Source organism: the organism of the source record quoted next, unplaced genomic scaffold (genome assembly GCF_019419815.1).
Source record: "Pyrus x bretschneideri cultivar Hongxiangsu unplaced genomic scaffold, Pyrus_bretschneideri_v1 Contig57, whole genome shotgun sequence".
Taxonomy (NCBI): Eukaryota; Viridiplantae; Streptophyta; class Magnoliopsida; order Rosales; family Rosaceae; genus Pyrus; species Pyrus x bretschneideri.
The window spans coordinates 1,913,944-1,938,693 of record NW_025999795.1 but is presented as its reverse complement, the minus strand read 5'-3'; the positions used below and the strand labels follow the sequence as shown (position 1 = coordinate 1,938,693).

General features: G+C 37.9%; 4 protein-coding genes across 5 annotated transcripts; 2 read left to right on the top strand and 2 right to left on the bottom strand.

Moving 5' to 3' along the window:
• The first annotated feature begins 1,413 nt into the window (after positions 1–1,413).
• LOC103943382 (vacuolar protein sorting-associated protein 26A) lies at positions 1,414–5,220 on the top strand. Its single transcript, XM_009353675.3, has 12 exons — positions 1,414–1,557; positions 2,092–2,141; positions 2,255–2,329; positions 2,534–2,608; positions 2,749–2,821; positions 2,980–3,024; positions 3,283–3,394; positions 3,538–3,604; positions 3,818–3,862; positions 4,016–4,071; positions 4,340–4,515; positions 4,627–5,220. The coding sequence occupies exons 2-12, from the start codon at positions 2,139–2,141 to the stop codon at positions 4,803–4,805; spliced, it is 906 nt and encodes a 301-aa protein (XP_009351950.1). The 5' UTR covers positions 1,414–1,557; positions 2,092–2,138; the 3' UTR covers positions 4,806–5,220.
• LOC103943380 (rhodanese-like domain-containing protein 14, chloroplastic) lies at positions 5,173–6,688 on the bottom strand. Its single transcript, XM_048571145.1, has 6 exons — positions 6,458–6,688; positions 6,267–6,313; positions 6,034–6,126; positions 5,772–5,910; positions 5,572–5,674; positions 5,173–5,494 (listed from the first exon to the last, which is right to left on the bottom strand). The coding sequence occupies exons 1-6, from the start codon at positions 6,663–6,665 to the stop codon at positions 5,365–5,367; spliced, it is 720 nt and encodes a 239-aa protein (XP_048427102.1). The 5' UTR covers positions 6,666–6,688; the 3' UTR covers positions 5,173–5,364.
• Positions 6,689–8,958: 2,270 nt separating this feature from the next.
• On the top strand, positions 8,959–12,081 carry LOC103943383 (molybdate-anion transporter). Its single transcript, XM_009353676.3, has 8 exons — positions 8,959–9,136; positions 9,579–9,723; positions 9,802–9,970; positions 10,308–10,578; positions 10,769–11,034; positions 11,116–11,331; positions 11,451–11,553; positions 11,651–12,081. Exons 1-8 carry the CDS (start codon positions 8,986–8,988, stop codon positions 11,710–11,712), a joined length of 1,383 nt encoding a protein of 460 aa, XP_009351951.1. The 5' UTR covers positions 8,959–8,985; the 3' UTR covers positions 11,713–12,081.
• Positions 12,082–13,451: 1,370 nt separating this feature from the next.
• On the bottom strand, positions 13,452–23,239 carry LOC103943384 (MAG2-interacting protein 2). Of its 2 annotated transcripts, none has more exons than XM_048571162.1 (12): positions 22,991–23,239; positions 22,832–22,880; positions 22,522–22,695; positions 21,585–21,786; positions 21,280–21,473; positions 19,887–20,874; positions 18,851–19,809; positions 18,664–18,752; positions 18,217–18,576; positions 16,857–18,081; positions 16,440–16,696; positions 13,452–16,345 (listed from the first exon to the last, which is right to left on the bottom strand). In XM_048571162.1, the coding sequence occupies exons 1-12, from the start codon at positions 23,072–23,074 to the stop codon at positions 13,787–13,789; spliced, it is 7,140 nt and encodes a 2,379-aa protein (XP_048427119.1). In that variant the 5' UTR covers positions 23,075–23,239; the 3' UTR covers positions 13,452–13,786. The 2 variants fall into 2 exon arrangements, with proteins under 2 accessions (XP_048427119.1, XP_018502019.2); XM_018646503.2 differs by having other exon boundaries at positions 16,440–16,706; positions 16,858–18,081.
• Between the last annotated feature and the right edge of the window lie 1,511 nt (positions 23,240–24,750).

Sequence of the window (24,750 nt, the reverse complement as noted above, 5' to 3'; positions counted from 1 at the left end):
CCTATCCAAAATTACAAATAAAATTATTTTTTATTATTTTATAAAATAAAAAATACTAATATTTTATTATCTATTGTCATGGCTATTCAATTAGGGATAGAGATGCAAAAGATAATTACTGTTCATTGGAGGCTATTCAATAGTGAGTTGCCCTAGGGGGGCCTTTGCAACACTGGAATTGCTCTAAGGGTGAAGGCTAAAGTTTGGTAGTTGTATGTTTAGAATTTTTGTAACGGAACTAATCATGTGACAAAAGAGATAAACATATATTGTATGTAACTGATAGTAAGACGAATTTTTGATTTGTAATCGGCTATCTTCCAAGCAATTTGAAAGTTTCCACACGCTGTAAGATTTTTTTAATCGAATGAAAACTTATACGAAAGTTAAAATAGATCACGAAGCCCTTGAATTCTTTTCTGTTACATCTATATGTTATTATATTGAAATAATCGACAAGACATGAAGCTTCAGGCCTCTACTCATCTATCTTTTTTCTTCTAAGCAAAATTAGAGTTCTCAATATATCGGGAAAGCAAATATTGCACGGAGGCTTTCTAAGACGAGAGAGATGGGAAGTAGGGCTGCGTTTGGTTCAAATCGGTTTAATTTTTTGTCAAAATCGAAATTGAATCGAAATTTTAACATCTCCAACACAATCATAACATAAGCATTCCAACTAGGGTGAAAGAAAAGAAGGGGGAGAAATAATAGGTTAGGGTTTAGAGTTTCTAAAAGCTTTATTTTTTTAATATTTTGCACTCAAAGTTTGGCAACACATTGAGCTTAGTACATTTGAGCTTACAAACTGGGTTTAGAAAATAAGGAAAACTAATGAAAATGACTTAAAAACTTTGAGTTTTAACGATAAGAACAAAATAAAAAGTAAAGTGAATAGTACCAGGTTTAACTTTTTAGTGTAAAAATGTGGTTTTTTGTTAAAGTGAACAGTAGTGCGGACTTTTCGTTAAAATATCCTAGAAAATAATACTCAAAATAGATAATTAAATTAAAAAAATAAAAAATATTAATTTAATTAATTCGGTCTGGTTCGGTTTCTAGACCACTGAAATCGAAACCGAACCAAAAGAATTCGGTTTTGTTTGGTTTTTTTGTTCGATTCGATTATTTTGGTTTCGATTATGTTCGGTTTTCGGTTTTTTGAACCCACCCCTAATAGAAAAGGGTAAGGGACAACACGATTGTGTGGGTGAGAAATTTACTTTGAGTTGCGCGATTTACGTAAACAGTTTAAAATTATTTGATCCAGAGTGAGTAACATCCTATATTAGTTTGGTTCAGCTTTATAAAGAAAATCAAAATATTTCAAGCCTTGCCTCCAAACAAAAAATAAATGAAAAAAACAAAGAAGGAAAATCGAAGCTTCGGTCACGTGCTCGCACGTGAGAACGAGGACGGTTTGAAGAAGGAAACAATACACTTTCGAGTCTTGTTCCCAACTGTCGATCAAGGAGGAGTAGTTTCGCTCTTCTTCTCCGTCAGCCCTAAATCCCCAATTCGCAGCGCTCGCCGATCTCTCACTACGTCGTCAATAAGGTACGTGAAATTCATAAATCTCCAACTCCATATTCAAAATCTTTCCTGTAAATTTACAACTTTTCTCTGATTGAAGCTGATCATCGATTGAATTTGCTCAATTGTTCCCCATTTTATTCCTATTTAGAGCCGATTAGGTATCTATGCAGTTAAATTGGGAAATCCTTTTTATCTGTGAGAATTAGGGCACAAATTTTGAGCTTGGAAATGGTGGGTGGTTGTGCATTTTAGCTGTTTTTGGTACGATTCGTGCATTGGGTTTTTAGCATTTTAAATTGTAGGATTAAGTGAGGAAATTGTGATTTGCGAGCTTAGAATAATGTTCGTTGTGCATAAACAGATAAATTTTGCACCTTTGTAAGTGCAAGCTATGTGTGTCTGAAGTTGACTATTATTAGTTTTGACATTTATTCTAGGTGAATTTTTAGGGTATTGAGGAAAACTTTTGGTATTTGGTAAATTATACACAATTAGCGAGAGGGAATGCTTTATAATGTGTATTGAGACATGAATTTTCCACATTGAATTTTTCAGGTCTCTTGAGTGAGCTATTAGGAACTGGGCATTTTATCCTGATCAACATGGTAAGGTTTCATGAACATGAACAGCTACGGTTGCTGGGGTCATTGTTCAATCTCGTTATAATCATGAGGAATTCTTTGTGGTATTAATTTGGCACACTTCCAATTTGTCGCAGAATTACTTAATTGGAGCATTCAAACCATCCTGCAACATTTCAATCACGTTTTCTGATGCCAAAACTCGGAAGCAGGTAATCCATGTTTAAAGAAGAAATTGAGATATTTTTCCCTTCAGGATCGTTAAAGAACATATTATTGATGATAGCTCGTGCTCCTTGTTACTTCCAACAGATCATTTATCCATGGCTTTATTAAATGCAAATCTCAAATCAAAACTATACGAGATTGGAAAATCAGCTTAACATTTTTCCCTCATCTCTGGTCTGTTTCTCTAGGTCCCCTTAAAGAAGGAAAGTGGCCAAGCAGTATTGGTCCCACTTTTTCAAAGTCAAGAAAACATTTCTGGGAAGGTATATTGTTTGATTGCATCGTTTTGAATGATAAGCATTATAGTACACAAAGGTTAAATCTTTAGGAAATTGATTTTGAGTAGTTTAGACTATAAAGATCACCTCTTAGAGATATTTCCTTTCTTTGTTGTCAATTTCAGATTAATATAGAACCAATTCAAGGGAAGAAGGTCGAACACAATGGAGTTAAAGTTGAGCTCCTTGGTCAAATCGGTATTGTTTTGTTATTTTATTTTTTGTTGCTACTTGCTAGTTTCCTGTGTTATATTTGTATGATGTGGAATGATGGAGGTTTAATGTGAAAATAATAGCATTTCTTAGGATTTTTATTTCTTACCTGAGCACTCTTATAGACTTTATTTATGTTGCAGAGATGTACTTTGACAGAGGCAACTTTTATGACTTTACTTCCCTTGGTGAGTATGCTCTCGCTTCATTTCATTAGCTTTGTACAGTTTCTACTCAGTTTTTCAAACTACTGATTTTGATTCCTTGTTTATAACTGCCAACCCTTTACATTAGAAATAAAGAAAGATAGGGATTAATCATTATGATGCTCCAAATTTTCATATTTTATCCATCATCAGTCTGTCTATTTATCATTTTACTGAAGAAAGAAAAAAGGGTGATGTTTTCCTTGTAATTGTCTTTAAACTTGTTGCTCTTGTTAACAGTTCGTGAACTTGATGTTCCTGGAGATATATATGAAAGGAAAACATATCCTTTTGAGTTTTCTACAGTTGAGATGCCATATGAGACTTACAATGGGGTGAATGTGAGACTTAGGTAAGTCTTAAAACGATCATTGTTACTTGTATTTTCATTATTTTTTTGTTAATTGAAGTAAATATCTATTGGCAGCTTTTAGATTTTGCGTGAACATCATGTTCATAATTCATGCTGACATATTGTAAATTTGCTCTTCCTAGGTATGTTCTGAAAGTCACAATTAGTCGTGGTTATGGTAGTAGCATAGTGGAATACCAGGATTTTGTGGTAATCTCTCTCTTTTCTCTTGTTTTCTTGGAAATCAGGATTTTTTAGCAATATTGTTCATTCCGCTCCTCGCCTTCTATTGTCTATGCTTTCAAAACCTGCTCACAATTTACTACTCACAGGGTTTCACATATAAGTGATTATCATTACCATTCACAATCATTAGTCATGTAGCATTCTCACAGCTTATATTGATGTTGTTCTGTGCTTCAGGTTCGCAACTATTCCCCGCCTCCATCTATTAACAATAGCATCAAAGTGAGTACCAGATATGTACTGCAACAAAAAAGTTTCTGTTCATCCATTAGCTTAATTCCATCTTATGTTGCATCTCTCTAGTGTGATGCAACAACCAGCCCATTGTTAGTCCTCCCTCAATGGATCTTTCTTATAGTTTTGTTCCCTTTGCAGATGGAAGTGGGAATCGAGGATTGTCTGCACATTGAGTTTGAGTACAACAAGAGCAAGTAAGTTGAAATATATCTGACCAGGGTTGTATGTGTATTGTTAGTGGTTTACATGCATGAGATGAAATCTGGAAACATTGGCTATTTTCAAATGCTAAGTTTCATTGCTCCACAACCATCGCCTGAGCTCACTGGTATAGAGCGGGTTTGTACAAAGAGAACTTTGTGCCTAGGATGTAATAAATCAGAACTATGTTATGTTGAGAAAGTTAAAACAAAAGAGAACAATTTGGCGTTAATTATTGGTGTGTTGATACTTGATATACAGGTACCATCTGAAAGATGTTATTATCGGCAAGATATATTTCCTTCTTGTAAGAATCAAAATAAAGAATATGGATCTGGAGATCAGGCGTCGAGAGTCAACAGGGTCGGGGCCCAATACTCATGTTGAGACAGAGACACTTGCTAAGTTTGAGTTGATGGATGGTGCTCCAGTAAGAGGTATGTTCTTTAACTCTTTTGCTTTCTTAATATGACTAACGTCTAAGCTTGCTGCAATTCTTCAACTGTCCATAGATGAATGGTTTACGTGCATATGCTTACCTTTTTCAGGTGAATCAATTCCCATTAGATTGTTTCTTAGCCCTTATGAACTCACACCAACACACCGCAACATCAATAACAAATTCAGCGTGAAGTATTATTTGAATCTTGTTCTGGTTGATGAAGAGGACCGACGGTATTTCAAGCAGCAAGAAATCACTATATACAGGCTTGAAGAGACGTCATGATCACTCATTTCGCATGCTATCTCCATTTGATCCATTTGACGTGGAATAGAAGATAAAATTTCTCGTGGCACCTTGTAAAGCTTAAAAAATTTCGACCTTATTGTGCTTCAATGACTTGGTATTCTGGCTGAGTTGCAACTTTGATACAGGATTGTCGCATGTACATGGGCGCGGTGGAAGGACAAGATCTCCGGTTGCAGTGATGATACATCATGTAACAATCATCCTGTATCTTAACTTTGTGAAGTTTCTCCAATTTACTTTGTGAATTACCATTGGAGAAATTAAGTTTGAACTTTAAGCCTGCTTTCTGTTATTGTTATATCTTTGATGGAATTCTGCATTTCAATTGATCGAAAATGAGAAATGATGAAGATGGGCGGAAATTATCCGGTCGTTGTTATGTTTAGCATCATTACAAGAACATTCAATTTGATTCCGAATTCACAAGTTGTTAGTTATACTAAGGAATAAATGGCAAGCGCGCGCGCACACACACTCACTTATGAACAAAACACGCTCCTTTGAAGCATCTTTCTTTCATACCGCCACCGGTACTTCACTCTTCTTCTTCTTCTTCTTCTGCAACCGATGGTAGCCCCTCTTTGAACCACTCGTAAAGTCCGCCTTCTAAGTGGAAGACATTCGTATAACCGTTGAGGACGAGCAAGTAGGCTGCTATCAGGGATCTGCAAGGAGACTGGCGTAAGTGATCAACTCTGCAACGAAATGAAATCTCAAGGAAGAAGAAACTAAACTGAATCACCTTGACTGTTGACCTTCTGGGAGATTTTGGGTAGGTCTCATCGTACCACCGGAGGCGCAAGCCACTATTATCTTTGCCTTCTTATCAAGCTGCGATCCCACACCTGTTACCATATACCACAACATTGTTATTATTTGGTGTTTCTGCACCTGTAAAAGTTGTCTATTGACAAAGCAAGCTAGCTTATACTTAATACATACTCGATATGAAGTCAGGGTTCTCTTCTGTGCCGGCAAAGATGCCGAAAAACGCGAAAGCAGCACGGCGGGCAATGTCCCACGCTGTCCACTCCTTTATAAGCCTGTATATTTGCACGTTAATCGCGCCCGGCGGATGAGCCTGCATTCACCGCAAACATTCATTTTCCGGTACTTACTTAGCCAGCTCAAACTTCCTGCAGAGATTGGCATGACGCCGGTAAGGGTGACAAATGCAATCACGACGAAGAAAACTTAACCGAACCTCTTTGAATTCCGCTTCAGGCCGCACGTCAAGAATCACGAAGTTGTTTTCTTTTTGGAGCCTCAGAGCTTCTTTCACATCCACACTCCTCACCTGCACATTTTTTTTTCAAAATTTTGGCATCGTTGATTGTTCAATGCTAACGTTCTAACATGGTATCAGAGCAGATTATTCACATGTTGCGTTCTTTGATTGAACTCCTATCCGTTTCAGAGGAGAACAAGTGTACTTACCTTTTTCTGTAGGAGAAGTTCCCTCTTAGTCTTCCATTCTTCTTCGGCTAACCTCTCCAAAACAAGAGAATCAAGAAACCAAGTGAGGCTGGATTAATTTGACTTCAATTATAATCGTTTTTTTTTTTTTTTTGACAAAGCGATATTCTAAACTAGTCTGTTATACGTAAATACAGGTTTTATAGTTGTACCTGGCGTTTTAGCTTGTTTTGTTGCGGCACTACGGATTCTGAGGCCCTGCGACGAAAACCGTTGCCTTGTGGATGATGATGAAGATCTGACTGATCCGACGGCTGTAAGCCAGCAGGAATTCTGGTTATGCTGGCAATGCTTGGAAGCCAATGATCCCAACGGCGAAGAATAAGATGGGTTCAGCGTGATCGAAGTCAGAGAAGCCATTAATTCCAAATATATTTATGGCCTCCAAAAGCCCCAAGAAATCCTCCAAAACCCCGAGAAATCAGCAGCTATATAATCTAAATAATCTGGATCAATAATTCAATAATTCAAAACAAATGGAAATGGTGTGTTTTGGGATGTTATGAGTGCTTATTTGTTGAGTGACGTAGGGCATGGATAATGATATAATGGGATTTTATCTCTTTCTCTTCCCAAAATCTGAGTTTGTGGTGGATATTTGATATTTCCGAGGGTTTATTGCTGTTTCAATTTCTTTCATCCTCACCTCCTCCCCTTATGTCATGTTGTAGGACCGTGCCTATATGATATAACCCACACGAAAAAATAATGAAAGTTTTAATGAAACACTCCCGATACTGTTTACTTTTAGCGAAAAATCATATTTTTACATTTTCTTGATATTATTCATTATACCTTTATTTGTCATTTTTCATTAAAACTAAAGTTTTTTTTTTTTTTTTTAGACTTTTTGTTCGTTTTCCTAAAAATCAATGCTCTTAAATCACCATCCGGTGACTCAATAGGAGCAAATTCTAAATTTACATCACGGTTCATTCTGAATTTGATTCATTTCGCGTGTAAATCGCATGATCGTAGTTGTAGGAGACTGAAATGCCTCTAAGTATTTTCCGCCTCTAAAAAGGTGTACTGTCGTGGCTTAGCACCAGATGATCTCCTTTGAACCTGCCTCCTATCTACCTTTGTTCTTGTTCTTTGTCATATCAATACTATTTTATAAAATTTTATAATTATTAAGTGGACGGAGAGGGCTCGAAATTATTACAACGGAAAATGAGTTTTAAATTTAAGACGCATGGATAGAAATCCAACACTTTATCAACTAGAATATTAGATCACATGTAAATATCCATACTACTCGTACACGGCATGTCTACTTATTTAAAGTAAAGCCGAAAACTGATTGAAAGGGATGGGTTATGGATTTGCATGTGAGTACATGATGCAGAGTAACGGAAGATATGCTGTTAAGTTGGAGGAATCCCATTTCTTATTAATTCTAAATGAGGTATTATACAAGATTAGTGATAACACCTCAATCTATGTATTTTCACTTTCGAAATTATTTAGACTAAGGGGATGGGGAGTGAGTCGATTAAATCTCACAATGGGTTAGAAATAATATAGTTTATGAATTAGTGATAACAAATGATATTATCTAAACTAAGAGGGTGGATAGTGAGTCGATTAAGCCTTGAAATAGACTGGCAAATAATGTGGTTCAAATTCGCTTTTAGTGAGAATCGAACCTAAAACCTCGTCGAATGCTCTTTGTAAATATCTCGGGGATCCTCCAATTACATCCATTGATCGTACATCGTGCGACCAATTTTCTTCGGGTACAGTCTATATTCGATTTTAAATAATAAAAAATTATAATGATTTCTGATTGCACGATGTACGATGGACGGATGTGATTTGAAGATCTCCGAAAACTTCGTAAAAAGGACCCGGCGAGAATTCTCGCTCAAAAAAGGAGGCAGATTCTCTACCCTCCCACTTCCCGTGCCCTCCCATGCCCTCCTGTTTGTGTGGTCACGGTTAAGCCACGTCAACATTTTATATTACTATTCCTTTTTATCTTATTCTCTATAAAAAACAATATAAAATGTTGACGTGATTTAACCGTGACCACACAAAATAAGAGGCACGGGAAGTGGGAGGGCAAAGAATCTGTCCCCCTTGAAAAAAGAGGTGGATTGTCTACCTTCCCATTTTCATACTCTCCCCATGCCCCTGTAATGTGTGATCAATGTAAAGTCACGTCAACATTTTATATTAATTTTTTATAGAAATAATAAAACAAAAAGTAATAAGAATATAAAATATTAACGTTGTTTAACCGTGACCACACAAATAAAAAAGAGTATAGAAATAGGAGGGTATACAATCCACCTCCCTCAAAAAAACCCACCGACACCAACAAACTCTACGTCATGAATCTGATGTCGCCACGTGTCACTTCACTCCAAGTGGAACATCTTAAATTACAATACTGCGTGCAGTGCGTTTCTCCTGCTACCTCATCCTCAGGATTGTCCTGCACTAGCACTCTTCTCCCCATCTGTTTCCAAATTCAAAACACTTCAGTAAACGTACAGCCGTGCGATGCATCGTTACAGATTGTAGAAACAGAAGACGGATGCAGAGGATCAGAGCTCAATCGTCTTCTTCCTCTTTTGCTATATTAACCATATCTCTCTACACGTACATTAAATTTTCACTCCTCTCCTCTCTCTCTCTGCTCTCCCTTTCTCTCTCTAGAGTGCAGTGAGTAACAATGGAGGTTTTCTACTACATGGTGTTCGGGATACTAGCGGTGGTGGTGGCCGCGGCGGAGCTCAGCAAGAGCAACAAAGACCGAATCAACACCCCGTCAACTTTCAACGTCTTCAAGAACAATTACCTTTTCGTTTACTCTCTCATGATGGGTAAGCCCACTAGATCTCACCCAAATTATCATTTCTCTCAATGCGTGTATGTTCGTTTTCAAATGTATGTGCCTTGGTTTCGTGAATTTTGATCCGATCTGATGCGATTAGTGAGTTTTATTGAGTTTCTAAGTGGAAATTTAAGCACCCATTTGCGAGATCTGCGTGTTCAATATGTTTTCTGATAGTTTTGATTGACTTGTTCATGGTTTTTAGAAGAATATTGGGATTTGTTCATCGTTTTTCTGATTGAAAAATATGCTGGCATTGCTTTGATTTTAACTATTTTCTTTTGGTTTCTTCTGAATTGGTGAATAGGAAGTTGGATCTGAGCTGCACTTGGTTGTAATTTGAGTGGATTGAGTTAATTATATAGGAACTTCTCTAATTGAATGAACAATTGGTTTAAATTACTGACAAATTAATGGTTATATGGCAATAGCTGGGGACTGGTTGCAGGGTCCTTATGTCTACTACCTGTACACTACGTATGGATATGGAAAAGGCGACATCGGACAGCTTTTCATTGCTGGTTTTGGCTCCTCCATGTTGTTTGGAACAATTGTTGGATCTCTGGCAGACAAACAGTGAGTTTTCGCTCTAATATCTGTTAAATGGTTCCATGATTGTTCGATAATTTTTAGCTGATGTTGTTGTGAATTCAGGGGCCGAAAGAGGGCGTGCATCACTTATTGTATAACTTACATACTGAGCTGCATCACCAAGCATTCTCCTCAGTACAAAGTTTTGATGTTGGGGCGTATTTTGGGTGGCATTGCCACATCACTTCTATTTTCAGCATTTGAATCATGGCTTGTTGCAGAACACAACAAGGTAACGCGTCATTGCTCTGCCCTTCGTTGTTTTTTAAAATCGTTTGCTCACAGATCCACTCTAGATGTGTGGTTTTAGTGGATGATCACTTCACCAAAAGGGTACTACTATCATGCTCATTAGCTTATATCAGAAAGAAAAATGCTTGCTTGAGGCGCAAAATTTGTTGCCTTTGTATTTTGTTTGGACTTCATTATTTGTTACACATAGGCATTGAGTTTGACTAGGCGCTGTTTCCCTTGGTTGGGGGCGTGAACTGTGAAAATTTGATTGATTTTGAACTTTTAACCCCTTGTATCAATAAATCTTAGATGTGATCTTCCTCTTGACTGTGCAGAGAGGTTTTGAACAACAATGGCTGTCAATTACATTCTCTAAGGCAATATTTCTTGGCAATGGTGTTGTTGCTATCTTGGCTGGGTTGCTTGGAAATACGCTGGTCGATGCACTGGCTCTTGGGCCTGTGGCACCCTTCGATGCTGCTTCGTGCTTTCTGACAATTGGAATGTTTGTAATTTTATGCACATGGACAGAGAATTATGGAGATCCTTCAGAGAGCAAGGACTTGTTTACGCAGTTCCGGGGTGCTGCTGTTGCCATTGCTTCTGGTATACTATAAACTTAAGCTCATATTTTTGGATGATAAATTGTGTATGTTTAATGGTCGGCTGTGGTGTTTGCCCCTGCATAACTCCAACCATTCTTGTCATTCCGTTTACAACCTCATGGTCTTTTCACCTGTGTTCTATAAGTTATATTCGCCGTCTCATTTATTATTATCTTTTTTACGTGGTTCAGATGAGAAAATCGCATTACTGGGTGCCATACAGTCTCTGTTTGAAGGTTCGATGTATACCTTTGTGTTCCTATGGACTCCTGCTCTGAGCCCCAATGACGAGGACATTCCACATGGTTTTATTTTTGCCACTTTCATGTTGTCTTCAATGCTTGGAAGCTCCCTTGCATCCCGGTTGATGGCTCGCCAAACACCTAGAGTAGAGAGCTATATGCAGATTGTCTTTGCCGTCTCAGCTGCCTCTCTCCTGCTTCCCATTGTGACCGGTGTATGTTGGGATTCCGGTGTATTGTTTTCTTATTTATTCTATGTTGTCGTGCCGTCCCCTAACTTTGCTAATTTCCAACAGTTCTTGGTAGCACCTTCCAATGTGAAAGGAGGGAGCATCTCTTTTGCTGGTTGCATCCAGCTTCTCGGATTCTGTGCCTTTGAGGCTTGCGTAGGACTGTTCTGGCCATCCATTATGAAGATGAGATCGCAGTACATCCCCGAGGAGGCCAGGAGCACGATCATGAACTTCTTCCGCATTCCTCTCAACATTTTTGTCTGCGTTGTGCTGTATAATGTATGTTACAGTTCTTGGTCGTTTATCAGAGTATATCTTAGGAACATGATGTTGTCATGTAAGTGTGCTCAGTCCACCTCTTCTGTAACCAACCAGTTGGTTTCGTTTGTATTTTGCAGGTTGATGCGTTTCCAATGACTGTTATGTTTGGTATGTGCTCGATCTTCCTCTTCATAGCATGTCTCTTGCAGAGGCGCCTCATGGCGATTTCAGACAAGCCCAGTAAGTCATTTTTTCGCTCCATCCATAGCCTAATCCTAGACAAGCCTCCTTTATATTTTTTGTTCTTATGGTCGGAACTATTTGATTCTGTCAACAGAGAGTGAAGATCGGGCATCAATGAAGGAGAGGGACAGCGAGGCAGAGCCGTTAAACATATAATCAATGCTGAGCTGACAGACACCGGACTTTTGAGAGGTTAAGGAGAACGACCTCATCCGTTCAAATCCGTTCAACATACTAGTAAAGTTCCCGTTAACTAAGGGTATATTCAATTTCGAAACGTTAGGGATGCGGAATGTGTGAGGAAAACAGTGGTCTGCCCAGCAAAGATGGGTAACGAAGAAGATCCGGTTGAAAGTTTATTGCGAAATTTCGGGGAAGGAAAATCATCTCTTCTTGTAATGCCGTTGTTGTTATTCTTTTACAGTATCCAAATAGCCTCTCTCATATTTTTCTTCATTAACATTGAAGTGTTAAGTGTACCTACGAATTACGATTAGCTAAATGCAATTTTGTTTTATCATTTAAGTTTTTGTCTTCAGAATCGACCGCAATGACGTTATAGGATTCATACAGTCAATCTTACTTGGTAGAAAAAGGCTTTGTTGTTGTTGTATCTTAGTTTTTGTCTTCTACAAAATTGGACTGCAGCTTTTGATTTATGTAAACCCAACAGTCAGTTTTTCGGTTTAAAAATTAAATATACTCCATAAATGGTAAGACCGTCTCCAAACACAAAAAAGATCCTGCGAGAATTCAAGTCACATTTTTCCCAAAAATCGTGAGTTCACAACTTTTGATCTATTATCCAAATTTTACAAAAATCTTCTAAAAAAAAAAAAAATGCTGTTCTCGTGCCATTTTCACCGCACCATGAAATTTATCTAGGCCATCTCTAGCCCTTGGGGACAAAGCTTAAAAATTTAAGTCAGAAAATTTTAAGTCATAACCCATAAACTATTTTGTTCTTCCTGTCCTTATGACTTAAAACTTTAGTCCGAAATTATTAAATAAGACTTTTTAGCCAAAATGGTCTCTGAGATTTGCAATCAATGGAAGTGGTCATTGAGAATGTCCACCATCAATCATTTTGGTTTTTCCGTGCAAAATTATGTTAAATAAGGATCAAAATAACAAATATACCATCATTTTATTAAACAATAGGCCAAAATGATTTGACAAAAATTAAGGGTATTCTAGTTATTTTATTCTTATTTAATGGAGGTTTTTCACCAAAGGATCAAAATGATTGATGATAAACAATCTCAGGACCAATTCTATTGATTTCAAATTTCAGAGACCATTTTGATTAAAAAGCCATTAAATAATGATTTTAGCTTAATTTTTATTTTTTCGGTAACTTTTTTGAAAAGAAAATTTATGTAGATTATCCTAATTTATTTTTATGAACATTTTAATCTAAAAAATATTCAAATTCCGATAAGTACTTTAAAATCATACAAATAATTTTGGACGTTAGATGTAATTTTTTGACCATCAAATCTTTTTTTTATCATTAGATTTGATCTCGTTTGATTACAGTCGTTAGATTATAAGTAAAAAAACACAAAAACGTTTGAAATATAACAGTTTAGTGGGTTCATAATAGTTGAAGCCAGGCTTAAATCCTGAAGAAATTAAGATGATCAAAACCTTATTCCTGTACAATGAGAATCCCTTCACTATTTTTTGAAATCGCGATTGGGATCATTGGTTTTTTCAATTCAACTTCAGATAAGGTGACGATGGAGGCTCAATCCAAGCCGCAGGATTTCATCAGAGAAATTTGTATACATTTTTATTTTTGAAAGGAAAACACACAAATTTTGCAGAAACTCAATGATCTACCTTTCACACAGTTTTTGTCGATTTTTCGAATTTATACAAAAAAAAAAAACTACAAAACTCATGCCTTCAATTTAGTTTTATATGGAGATAATATTACACTCCGACCCTTGAGTCTTGGAGATCATCTGTAAGATTTATACGGACACATAAATTACATCTCCGATCCCGGCAGGATCAGTACGGACCCTCACCCTGTACATCATCTGTATTCCTATCGTAAAACAATACATACGGTGTATAGTCTACATCCCGAGCTACATTTTCAAACACTGCCTAACAAGGATCTAAACATACAACTCCTGCTCTTAACGCTAAACCATTACGATTCTGACTGGGAAAAAAAAACAGGTAACGCAAGAAAGTATGAAAAGTTCATCGTACCTGTTCATCTGACTTGAGTTGGAAGCACTGACAATGCGGTCCGGATCAGGTTTTCCAACTCGCCTCTCAAACAAGAAACAGTATTGTTCAATGTTTCCGGTGAATGTGTCTCATCAAGCGGGTCGTGTAGTACATGGAGCTGCACCTCCAAAAACCGACTGAGACTTGCCTCCGCAACATTAACAAGACCAAGCGATGCATTTGTGTGCATAAATTTCGTAACCATGAGTCCGGCTAGAAGTTGCTGATCTGCCTTCACAAGCTCTGATATAAAACAGGGGAAGAGCATTCTTCTAAAAAGCAACGGCCATCTCTCGTTTTGCACTTGGGCTGCTTGAAACTTGTGGGATATGTTCCCGACCAAATAGCAGATATAAGAGAGAGTGTTTCCGTACGAAGAATTGGAGATGATAGTGGGTAAAACCCCGGAGGATAATACCAGCAATAATAACTCATGGTCACCGCCAATCGAGTCAGAGATGCCTTCTTGCTTCAACTTGTCTTCAACAGCAGCCAAACACCGCAACTGTAGTGATTCAAAAGGCAGTAAAAGCACCAGCTTTAAAGCCACGAAACAATCTCTTTCAAGAAGAATCTGGCTCAAGCTCCTTGCCCCATCTTCATCAAGCAATATCCCATTTGATTTCGGTAGGGAATGATCAATTAGTCTGACAACATCTTTAAATTGGGAGAGCGTTGCAAGTTTTTTGAAAATCTCCAACCAACATGCATGCAAAGGGTGAACGGAAAAGGATGTTTCCTTCTCCTTCACAGGAGATTCTGTCTCCTGAAAACTCTCCCAGCAATCGTCCCACTTATCATCCCAATCATTTCCAGCCTCAGGAGCTTCTAAAGAGGCTTTCTTATCTTCCCTCACCGAGAAAAATCCTTCCCACTCCCCTAACATGGCTAGCAAAGAATCAACATGAGAATATGTTTGTGCAGCATCACACAGCTTCAGAAAGCAAGAAACAGCGGTCTCTTGATTTGAGAGATCATCAGGGGTAACTTCCATGGTGGGTGATATGGTTGCCACAAGCTGTGTCGATTTGAGGGCAACTAATGTACTTGTAAACCTGTTAGATGTATCATTATGATCTGCCGACCCCTGATTAACAGTCTCACTATTTTGACTTGCAAAGTGCACCGCGTCCCATCCTTCCCATGGGATAATCCTAGCAGACAAACCCTTGATACTTTTACCTGTGAGGTATTGCATAAGCTCTAAAGTATAAACTCGAACTGAACCCGGCAGCTGCAGGTTTTCAGAGAACTTAGCCATTCTTTTCCAAACTAGATGCCTCACCCTATCTAAATCTTGTAAATCATCTTCTAATTTACTCAAGGAGGATAGTAGCTGATATAATTTCTCATATTCCTGGGATCCATGGGTAACCACATCCTGCAAAATGCTGTCCAAAATATATAAGTAGAGAAGGGGAAGTTCCTGGATTTCAGTGTCTCCGGCCAAAGTGGAACCCGTTGGACCCCCTAATACCGCTTGGGAAAATACTTCAGACACAGATCCAAACCCACAACCAGAAAAAATCACAGCTCTACAGAACATACAAGGTTCAGAAGGAGAGTCACCAATTAAACCATGATTGACAAAGCTGACAATTGTAGCCCAGCCTTGACTCGGTGAGACAGTGTCTTCTATTACCAGCCTCATGAAAACCTTTAGACAACATGCTAAGCAATCTAGATTGAGCCTGAGATTTTCTCCGACATCCTCATGGGATGCAATTTCCTTCATCTCCTCAATCAATCTTATCCAAAAGTTCAAGACAATTATTAGACACTCTTGCCATGCTGAGTTATCTGGTAGAGTCCCATAAGAACCCAAAAACGGTATGATTATTGTGAAATACCGCTTCATAATGTTCAAAGAATCTAAATGTGCCAAGGGTCTCATATACTTTCTGCAACATTCATAGCTCTGCTCAAGTTGACATACTAAGATTTGAAGGTTTTCAGTGCTTTTCGCGACCGAATCAGTTCCAGCTTTGGTTTCCAAAGTTGCCAACAAACTCAAAATATAATGTTTGTAGATATCCTGCCATGTTATCAGACCCTCCGACACTGGGTTGGGATATATACTGGCAAGTGTCTCTACCATCTTTGCCAAGGCTTCCAAGCTACTATCATATACATGCATGTACACTTCATGCCTTACGCACTTAAAGTTCAAACCACCTAATCCAGCAATATTTTTGAAGTTAAGGTTCGCAATAAAGGAGACTCTTCTGCACTCTTGTTCCATTAACTTGTAAAAACGAGATAATCCAAAACCAGATAAATGCACTTGATCAGGGTGTATAATTGGTAATTTTTTTCTGTTTTCTTCCAGTTGCAAGTAGCAGCCAGAAAGCAGACCAAAGACGTAAGCAAGCCGCACTTTATGGTATCCATCAATTGCAGGGTATACAATAAATGAAACAGCTTTGATGGTTTCCACAGCATAGCCAACTATTTCACCTTTAAATTCCGAAATTTCACAAGTTATATCATCATTGGTCCAAACCTCAGAAACAAGGACAGAACTCAAATAACACAAAAAGACCTGCAAGGAAACAATAGATCACTATCACTAAATGGGGGAAAAAGTCATCTCTATGTTATAGAATTCAGAGATGTAAGCCTACAAAGCTGCCTACCTGTGAACGGTTCAAGCTGTATTCATCAGCTAATGTTAAAACATCCTTCAAAATGTGCTTCTTCTCTAACTTGACTGAATCAATCAAGGGAAGCATAACACTCTTAATATAATTAAAGTCCTGAGACAAAAAGCGTACTGTGTCAACACCAGGGATTATTTTCTCTAATGCTCTACAACGATCTGCAACACGCTTTTGGTCTTCTAATTTTAATTTCCATTCCCTCCAAAAGGTAGACTGCACCTTGTCAAATTTGCCTATTTCACCGGAATCCAATAAAACAACATAAGAAACCATGAACTCCTTATCATTGTAAAAATGTACATGCATCAATAATATTACTCTATTTTCACATTTCCACTGCTTGGAGCTTTAAGATGATAGCATAGCAAATTGTAAATATGTGTAGCAGATTACCTGTGCGTTTTTCTTTAAACTTCCTTAGTAGCAGCTCCCTTCTTTGCGTAGGATCTTCACACTCAAATGCTGAACTATACAACAAGCTATATGTCATCCCCACATTCATGATGCTAGAAACTTCTTGGTAATCCTTCCTTGTTCTAAGCTGCTCCTCTATCACTTCAACCCCACTCACAGCATCCAACAGATTCAACAGAAAGGAGCAACCCACTATGTCTTCCTCTTCAGTAACAGGTGGTTCAATTATTGATTTTGCCAGAGACGCAACCACATTGTCGGTAGGAGCAAAACCATTTCTCGCCAACCAGGACAGAATGGTCACTAGAGCCTGTGTTCTTACACTGACATATTGCTTTCCAGGAACCAAGTTACCACTCGACTTCTTACTGTGTTCTCTATTCCTACTTAGCTCAAGCAGCCATGGAAGTTGCAGGGCAGAAAATGTCAAAAAATTTCCATTTTCTCTCAAAACAGATTCCCAGTTCGTTCCATTAACAGGCAAGTTTTTAGCAACAGCAGAAAGTACAGTTTTTATGTTATCAAGATAGACTTCTTGATCGTCGCAACCAGCTCCCTCAACCATTTCTAAGCAACCTTTTAGGTTGATTATATCTTGAATAGCATGGACTGGACCGGTAATAACCGAGGAGCCTTGAATTGAGAAATCTGGACATTTTGTCCCTGACAACATCATTAATGTCTCACATTGACCTTGCAAATCAAGATCCTTCCATGCACGGAGCAACTCACTCACGGATTCCTCATCGCAATTGCTTAAAGCAAAACACAGTAGCTGCTTTCGAGAATTCATATCCATGTTTTCAAGTGCAGGACCCCTTGCTATTGCAGCACATAAGTCCCAAATGTGACCATGCCCTTTCTTAGCCAAAACAAGACATAGGTCCAGAGCCAATTGGAGATCACCAGCAACTGCAGCTTCTCTGGCAATAGCTTCCTGAACAGAAGATATGTGGTCTGGAGAGCTCAATCCAAGAAGTTTCGCAATCTCAATGAGTTCATCACCATGTAAAAATGCACCACTTTTGCATGTGATTGCCATTTTGATTACCTCCATTGGATCTTTTATTTGCGTGAATTGCATGGGTAAGAGAGTCACTCCAAGGCTGGGAAGTGTAACTGTAAGTGCCTCAATAATATCAGACTCTATTCTGACATTTCCACTGCTTGGAAATAAATTGAGGCATTCCTTAGCCTTCCAGATCTGAAAAAAGTTGTACACTGATTAAGTAATACAATAGTAAGTACTGATGTGCTACCATATCAAAATGTTTAAATGTATCGTTGCGTGCTTAAATATCATTAATCATCAGCAAACATCAGGCATCTTGATACTTACTTCAGGAGAAGAAAGACTTGAAGCTGAAAATAAATACTCCCTTGCAGAATGTATGACAAGATTTTCAGCCTTCTCTGATGCTAAAGCAACTGAACTTGTACCCTTCAGATAATTCCTCGCAAGAGAAAACTCCCCCGCTTTCAGCAGTCCTCGGCAAAATTCCATCAACATATGCTCCAGGTCCAGAAAAGGAAATGCCTTTTCCCTAATGCATTGCATATCACGCCACATGCTTGCCCAATCAGTATCTGATCGACCAGGCTGTCGACGTATAAATTTTGAAAGGGTAAGACGAAGAATTTGCTTTACACCTTTTCCATCTTCATGAGACTCTAGGAAAAAGTTCAGGGGCTTTGGCACCTGAAACCACGGAAAAATTGATTAAATGCAAAACATCAATACCCTAATACCACGAGAAACACTTCCCTTTCATGAAAGAATACAGACCTGATAAAATGAAAGGAGCCTCCCTACTTCAATGTGGCCTTCTGCCAATTTCAATCTTCTCTCAAGTCCATCAATATATATTTCACTACCTGTTCAGTGAGAAAGATAGGTAAACATTCTTAAACAAAAACAAAAAAACATATATCATTGACTATCACACGAACCACAATGCCAAAGAAGCAATTACCTTGCATTTGTGGAAGCTTTGATAATATGGTTGCCATTGTACTCCACCTATCAGTAGATGTGCACAAATAAATGCACTGCAGAGCAGAGTCTATTGCTTCAACCTCATCCTTGAATAGGCTGTTACTCTGAAAATCGCTGCACCCTTCCTCTATTACCTGCAAGCAGATGTCCAATTTGTTCTCGGAAGCAGTTTCCTTCAGCCATCTAACCAGAAATGATTCAGCCTTGTTATGCTCTGTTGTAGGATGGTTATCAGCCGCCTGATCCTGTGACCTATCTTTCATAAATGGAATTGCCATATTATGTAGTCTTCCAATCATATTTTCTTTTTTAACTCCTTTAAGCATCAATCTGAACTTCTCATAGTCAGAGAACTTTTCCCACATGACAAGACTCAAGCTGGAATTTATTTCCGGACTACTGTCATCAGAATAAATAAGTTGGTACAAGTATGAGACATCCTCATGAAACCTCTGCAACTCGTGTAGACCTTTGCGATTAGCAAAATCAAGCAAGCAAATGCAATTATCTAGCTGTCCACTACAACTATCAATATCTCTAGCTCTCTTCTTGTACCACATTGAAAGTTCACTAGTTGATGGCCAAACTGATGCTAAGCACTGCTTCAGTAGAGGTTCGGTCTGGATTTGGATACCAATTTCATGGTCCTTGGGTGATCTCTTTTTAAAACTTATCGTTTTCTCACATTCAACCCAATCTTCTTCCCTCACAGCTACATTTGTAGGGGGAGACCTCCCTGGAAGAAGCTGCCCGTATGTTTGTACAGGAACTGTTTCGGGGATAGCAGCTAAAATCTTCAAAACGCAAGAACCCAGTGAATAAGGATGACGCTTGAACAGGAGATTTAAGGCCCCAATCTTCCCACTTTCAGCGAGCATAACAGCAGCTTCACTTATAGGCATGGCTCGAAATTTGCTATATTCCTGCACAGAAAACCTGCGTAAAACTATGTCATTCAACTGTAGGTTAATGTTTCGCTATGATGAAAAAATAGTTTCGGATGATTACAATACCTGCCCATGTTTATCCCAAGAAAGGTCTCCAACTGGTCTCTGAATTGTAATAACTGAAGTCTAGCCATACGGAAATCCCAAATTTGGCTACATTCATCATTTTCTGATTCAGAAAACCCATACTGGTTAGTTAGGTTCAGCCCATATGCAAGTAAGGTCCTCACAGCATCTTCTGTAGGTCCAACTTTGTCAACACATTCGGAGAGTAAAAAAGTTTTGTCCTTAATTTTTGATAGAAAGGTACTTATTTCCTTTGTTCCTTGGCTTGACTGCAACCACTGGGACTTTACAACTTCATCCTTATCCAACCCATGACAATCAGCAAAATCCAAGGCAGCCTGATACTTTTCATTTCTAATCAAAATATTATACATCTCCCTGATGGATCTTTCAGAAAATGATACAAGGCTCCAGTTCAATGAAGAAATGTAAATTTGGTCAAGGCTGTCCACCACAATATGCTCCATACTATGTGAAGCATTAGTTTTCTTTGAGTCAGATCTCTCTTCAGATGACAGAGTCTCCAAAAGAAACAGGTTTCCTTGAAACAGATTTATTCTGTCTATAACCGGCTTAGAATATACAGTTCCATTTTCCTGAATTTTCAAGCCACTAAGGATGTCAAGCATGGTAACAACGCCACACCTTTTTGCAAAAGTAAGGATGTGGTCAGACCACCAAGTAAAATCCACAATGTCACTTAAATATTCCCCTTCTCCACTTGACAAATTATTGGTCACTTCTGACCCGCATCTCTCTCCGCATATAAAATTGGAAAGTGAAGAGCATTCTTTATCCAGCTTAAATACGTGCAAACATCCTGTGACATCTAAAGTACCAACAAATTTGGCCTGTGGAGAGATTAGCACCTTTGGATATACTAGCTGAATTCCTTTTGGTTTCGAATAAAAACCCTCAAACTGAATGGTAACAAGCTGTTCCAAATCAACAATCCTACTTCTACGCCAGAGAGAAAGATAACAAGATCCTGGAAGAAAAAGAATACTTAATTAATAAGTAATTGATAAACTAATTGATAACTGTCAGTATCTTTTTTGCATATGAAATAATTAGCAATGAACTCTGAAAATCGGCACAAAAAAAAATACATGATATGCAAATATTCAACCAACAACAAGATCTAGAGTGTTCTTCCATTCTTCCAAAAACATAAGAGCTCCCATTAAAAATAAGGCCATCAACAAAAGTTACTTGATCATCCAGATTCATGCAAAACTAATGCGGTAGATTTGTTTAAGATAATAATCTAAAACTTGCCATATTCGAGAAATGATATTAACCACATAAGGGCCTGTATAAATGAATATCTTCATGTATAAACATGTATAAGCTAAATGGAAAGTAGAAGTAGGAATCATGAGAGAGTTGCAACCTGAGGTTAGTATGACACCAGCAAGCAAAGAAAGCTCTGGGTGGTAGTCAACGCAGAAAACATTGCAAGAGAGCTGCCCCTTTGCAGTTAACCCATTATGTGAGGTGCGTGCAGAATATATAGAGGAAATTGGATCCTGACTGATCTCAATATGGTGAAGGGAACCATCAGAGGTGACCACAATAAAGCTACACCTGAAAATATTTCATTAACTTCAACACATGAACCTCAAACCAGATAATCAAGACATGTTCTTGTAAGCATCATTTTTTCACGGGCTATGGACAGGGAAAAAAACCACTTACAGACAAGATTTCTGTACGTCAGAATCGTCTTGCACAATCAGGCTTATTACTGGTAAAGATACTTTTAAATCCCTCCTTGCAATCCCTGTTATTTCATCACCGTTTGCTTTGATAAAATGTAGTGTATCAGTGTCATCAACAACTCCAAGAACATCATGACTTTCTGACCAAGTTCCTATTGTAAACGAAGTAAGGCTTCCACCTGATGGACAGAGCACAGATTAGATTCATTAGAAACTATCTTAATGAAAAAACAGAACTAATGTAACATTCAAATTTGGATATAACGAAGAAAATCCAAATTTCTAAAGCATACATATCTCACATACGTCACAATGAAGAAACAATAGGAATCAATACAATATGTGTACCACAAAAGTATACCAACTTCAAACCTCATTGACCAGTATTAATATGGTAATCCTACAAATTCCTCGTCATGATTTTCTGAAAAGACATGTTCCTTAATTAATTCTCTTTGGCGCCAATTTAGGACTCACTGTATACGGTGGACTACTATGGTTAGAGGTCTCATGGTCTACAACGAAACTACAATGTGACCGATATGGCTAGTTCACAATGAACGTACATATAAGTGTTCAGTAAAGAAAAACCATTTTTGCCTACCGCTACTAACTGGGTATTAATATTTCAAATATATCAGCTGACCATTACAGGGTACATTGGAAAAAGGGCACAGCAACCAAATATAATGCAGGTAATCAAGTTTATTAGTAAAGACCTCAACTTTGGAGGGAAACAAGTTTATAATCCAAACATATCATTCAAAAACAACAAGAATGCCCGCCTGACGCCGATAACTTCAAGGCTGTAACTTTAATTTGGAACATTCAAAATATGATGCAGCAAGATAACATTAGCTGATGCTTCCACAAATGCAAGGTCAACAAAATCAATGAAATACAACTTATCTTACTTGTAAAAGTGCCGCACGGCTTTGAGTATTCGTCCTCCTTCTGCAAAATCGTTATCTGATTTCCGGAAGCAACAGCCACACGCTCGCCTCTCGGAGAGATAAACAAAGATGCCAGCTTTCTCAATTTTCGTGGCTGTTTGTACTCGCTCCATTTATCCCTGAGCTGGTTCGCACCTTCATGGATCAACAGGGAACACAAATTCAATCAATTCGGCTTCCAGCGACATGATCACGCTCTCAAACACCATAATTCATCCAAAAAAACAAAAAACAAAATAAATAAATATTGAGAGAGAGAAAAAAAGTGAACCTGGAAGGGAAAGCAGTGATCGAAAGCTCCCTCTGCTGCCATTGTTTGCCTAAACTCCGTGAATAAATCGGAAACGAAAGAAAGTTAACAACTTTGATTAATTGAGTGATTAAGCAAAACATGGGGTTGATTAACTTGAAATTCAAGAACATTAAGAACCTGTTGAGGAGGGTAATTGGGAGTGTAGGGCCTCGTAATGTGAAGCCGTGCCTCGTAAAACACTGTGCGAGTTGCTTTGTCCATGGCGTAATGATTCGGCGTCGTTTTTCCACCCTCCAAGATCTCAAACACTTGACCTCAAAAACCACGCCTGCCATCTCAAATTCCACATTTTTTTACAGAGAGGAGAGGAGAGGAGAGGGGAGGAGGGAGGGAGAGAGAAGACAGACGCACCCCCATTTTTTCTCTTTTTTTTTTTTTTTTTGGATTTTAACGAAAACTTTAACGAAAAGTCATATTTTTACATTAAAATGTTAATTTTGGTACTATTTATTTTACCCTTTATTTTATCTTTATCGTTAAAATTCAAAGTTTTCAAACCTTTTTCATTAATTTTCTTTTCTTTTTTTGGTTGTGAAACGGATCAAATATGTCAGGCCTGGGCCGAAATAAAAATTGGGCTTAAAGCGAAGAATTTAAGCTGGACCACTAGAATTGGGCTTGGATCTGGGGACCCGTTGGGTATCCTGGACGGGCATAGACCCATCGGGCCGTTATTGCGATGCGTTTTGGATGGGAGCCTTTTTCCTTTTCTTTTTTTCTTGATAAAACGATATTAGGGTTGGGATTTGTCAATTCATAATTTAGTATTGAACTTGCCACATAGAAACATTAAATTCAAGACATTTTATATATAAGTAAAAAAAACATCATCTGACTGTAATAAAGTGGGGATCGACTAAAGGTGGTAAATCAACTATTGGGTTGTTAATGGGTACCCATTATGACTCATTTAGTTTGATTTCACCTTATATTATTGTCACTGCAAATCTCACCTCGATATTATGGGGATATCAAATTAAATGGGTCTTAGCGGTACCCATTAACAAGCTAATGAGTTAATTTGCCACTTCTAGAATAGACCCATTCTTAGATTCTTGTTAGAGATTTTCGGATAATGCTTGGGAAACTAAATTTGTAGACAAAATATGCAAATCAAATTACGTGTCACCAATAGGAAATGAGTACATTTATCAACATTTAAGTAATAATTCAATCATCAACTTCCATGTTATTTATTTTACAAAACTTTGTTTACCCAAGAGATTCTCCTATTCGTTTGTTTTTTTAACGTACGAATAATGTAGCATGAAAGTTACTACCCAAGAGATTCTCCTCTTCCTGAGGGTTTGAAAACAAACGCATTATGGATGATAATGATGGTGGAGGAATAATATTCGGATTGCTACACAGATTACAGCGGTTTGGTGCAAATTATTCTGCTGGGATAATGTTGTTGCAAGCCAATTATCTACTATCAATTTCTTGAACCAAAAGAACTAGTTCATGCATGCAATGCAATGGAAGATTTTATTCTCTTACAAGAAGTGCCATATACGCGCAATGAAGTAGTTAACTCAACTAGCATATATATTCTTCAGCACTGGCTTCAAATCAAATGGATGAATTGGTGGAATATTTTGTGTCTATAATACATAATATATTCTCTCGTTCGGATACTAATTATCGGATCATATCATACGGTAAAACAAAGTTTCAGCTTTTACGATTTCCAAAAGTCAGATAGACGAGAAATTTTTCTCACAACTTCTGATATTCCAAAAGTCATTTTCAAAGATGACCGTTCATGATCCCCACTTCTACTGTGTCTCTACTGCAACCCTAATATCAGTTCAAGCTCATGCTATATATAATGATCTTAACTGTAAAATTACCATGACAGATATTAGAGAACTCTA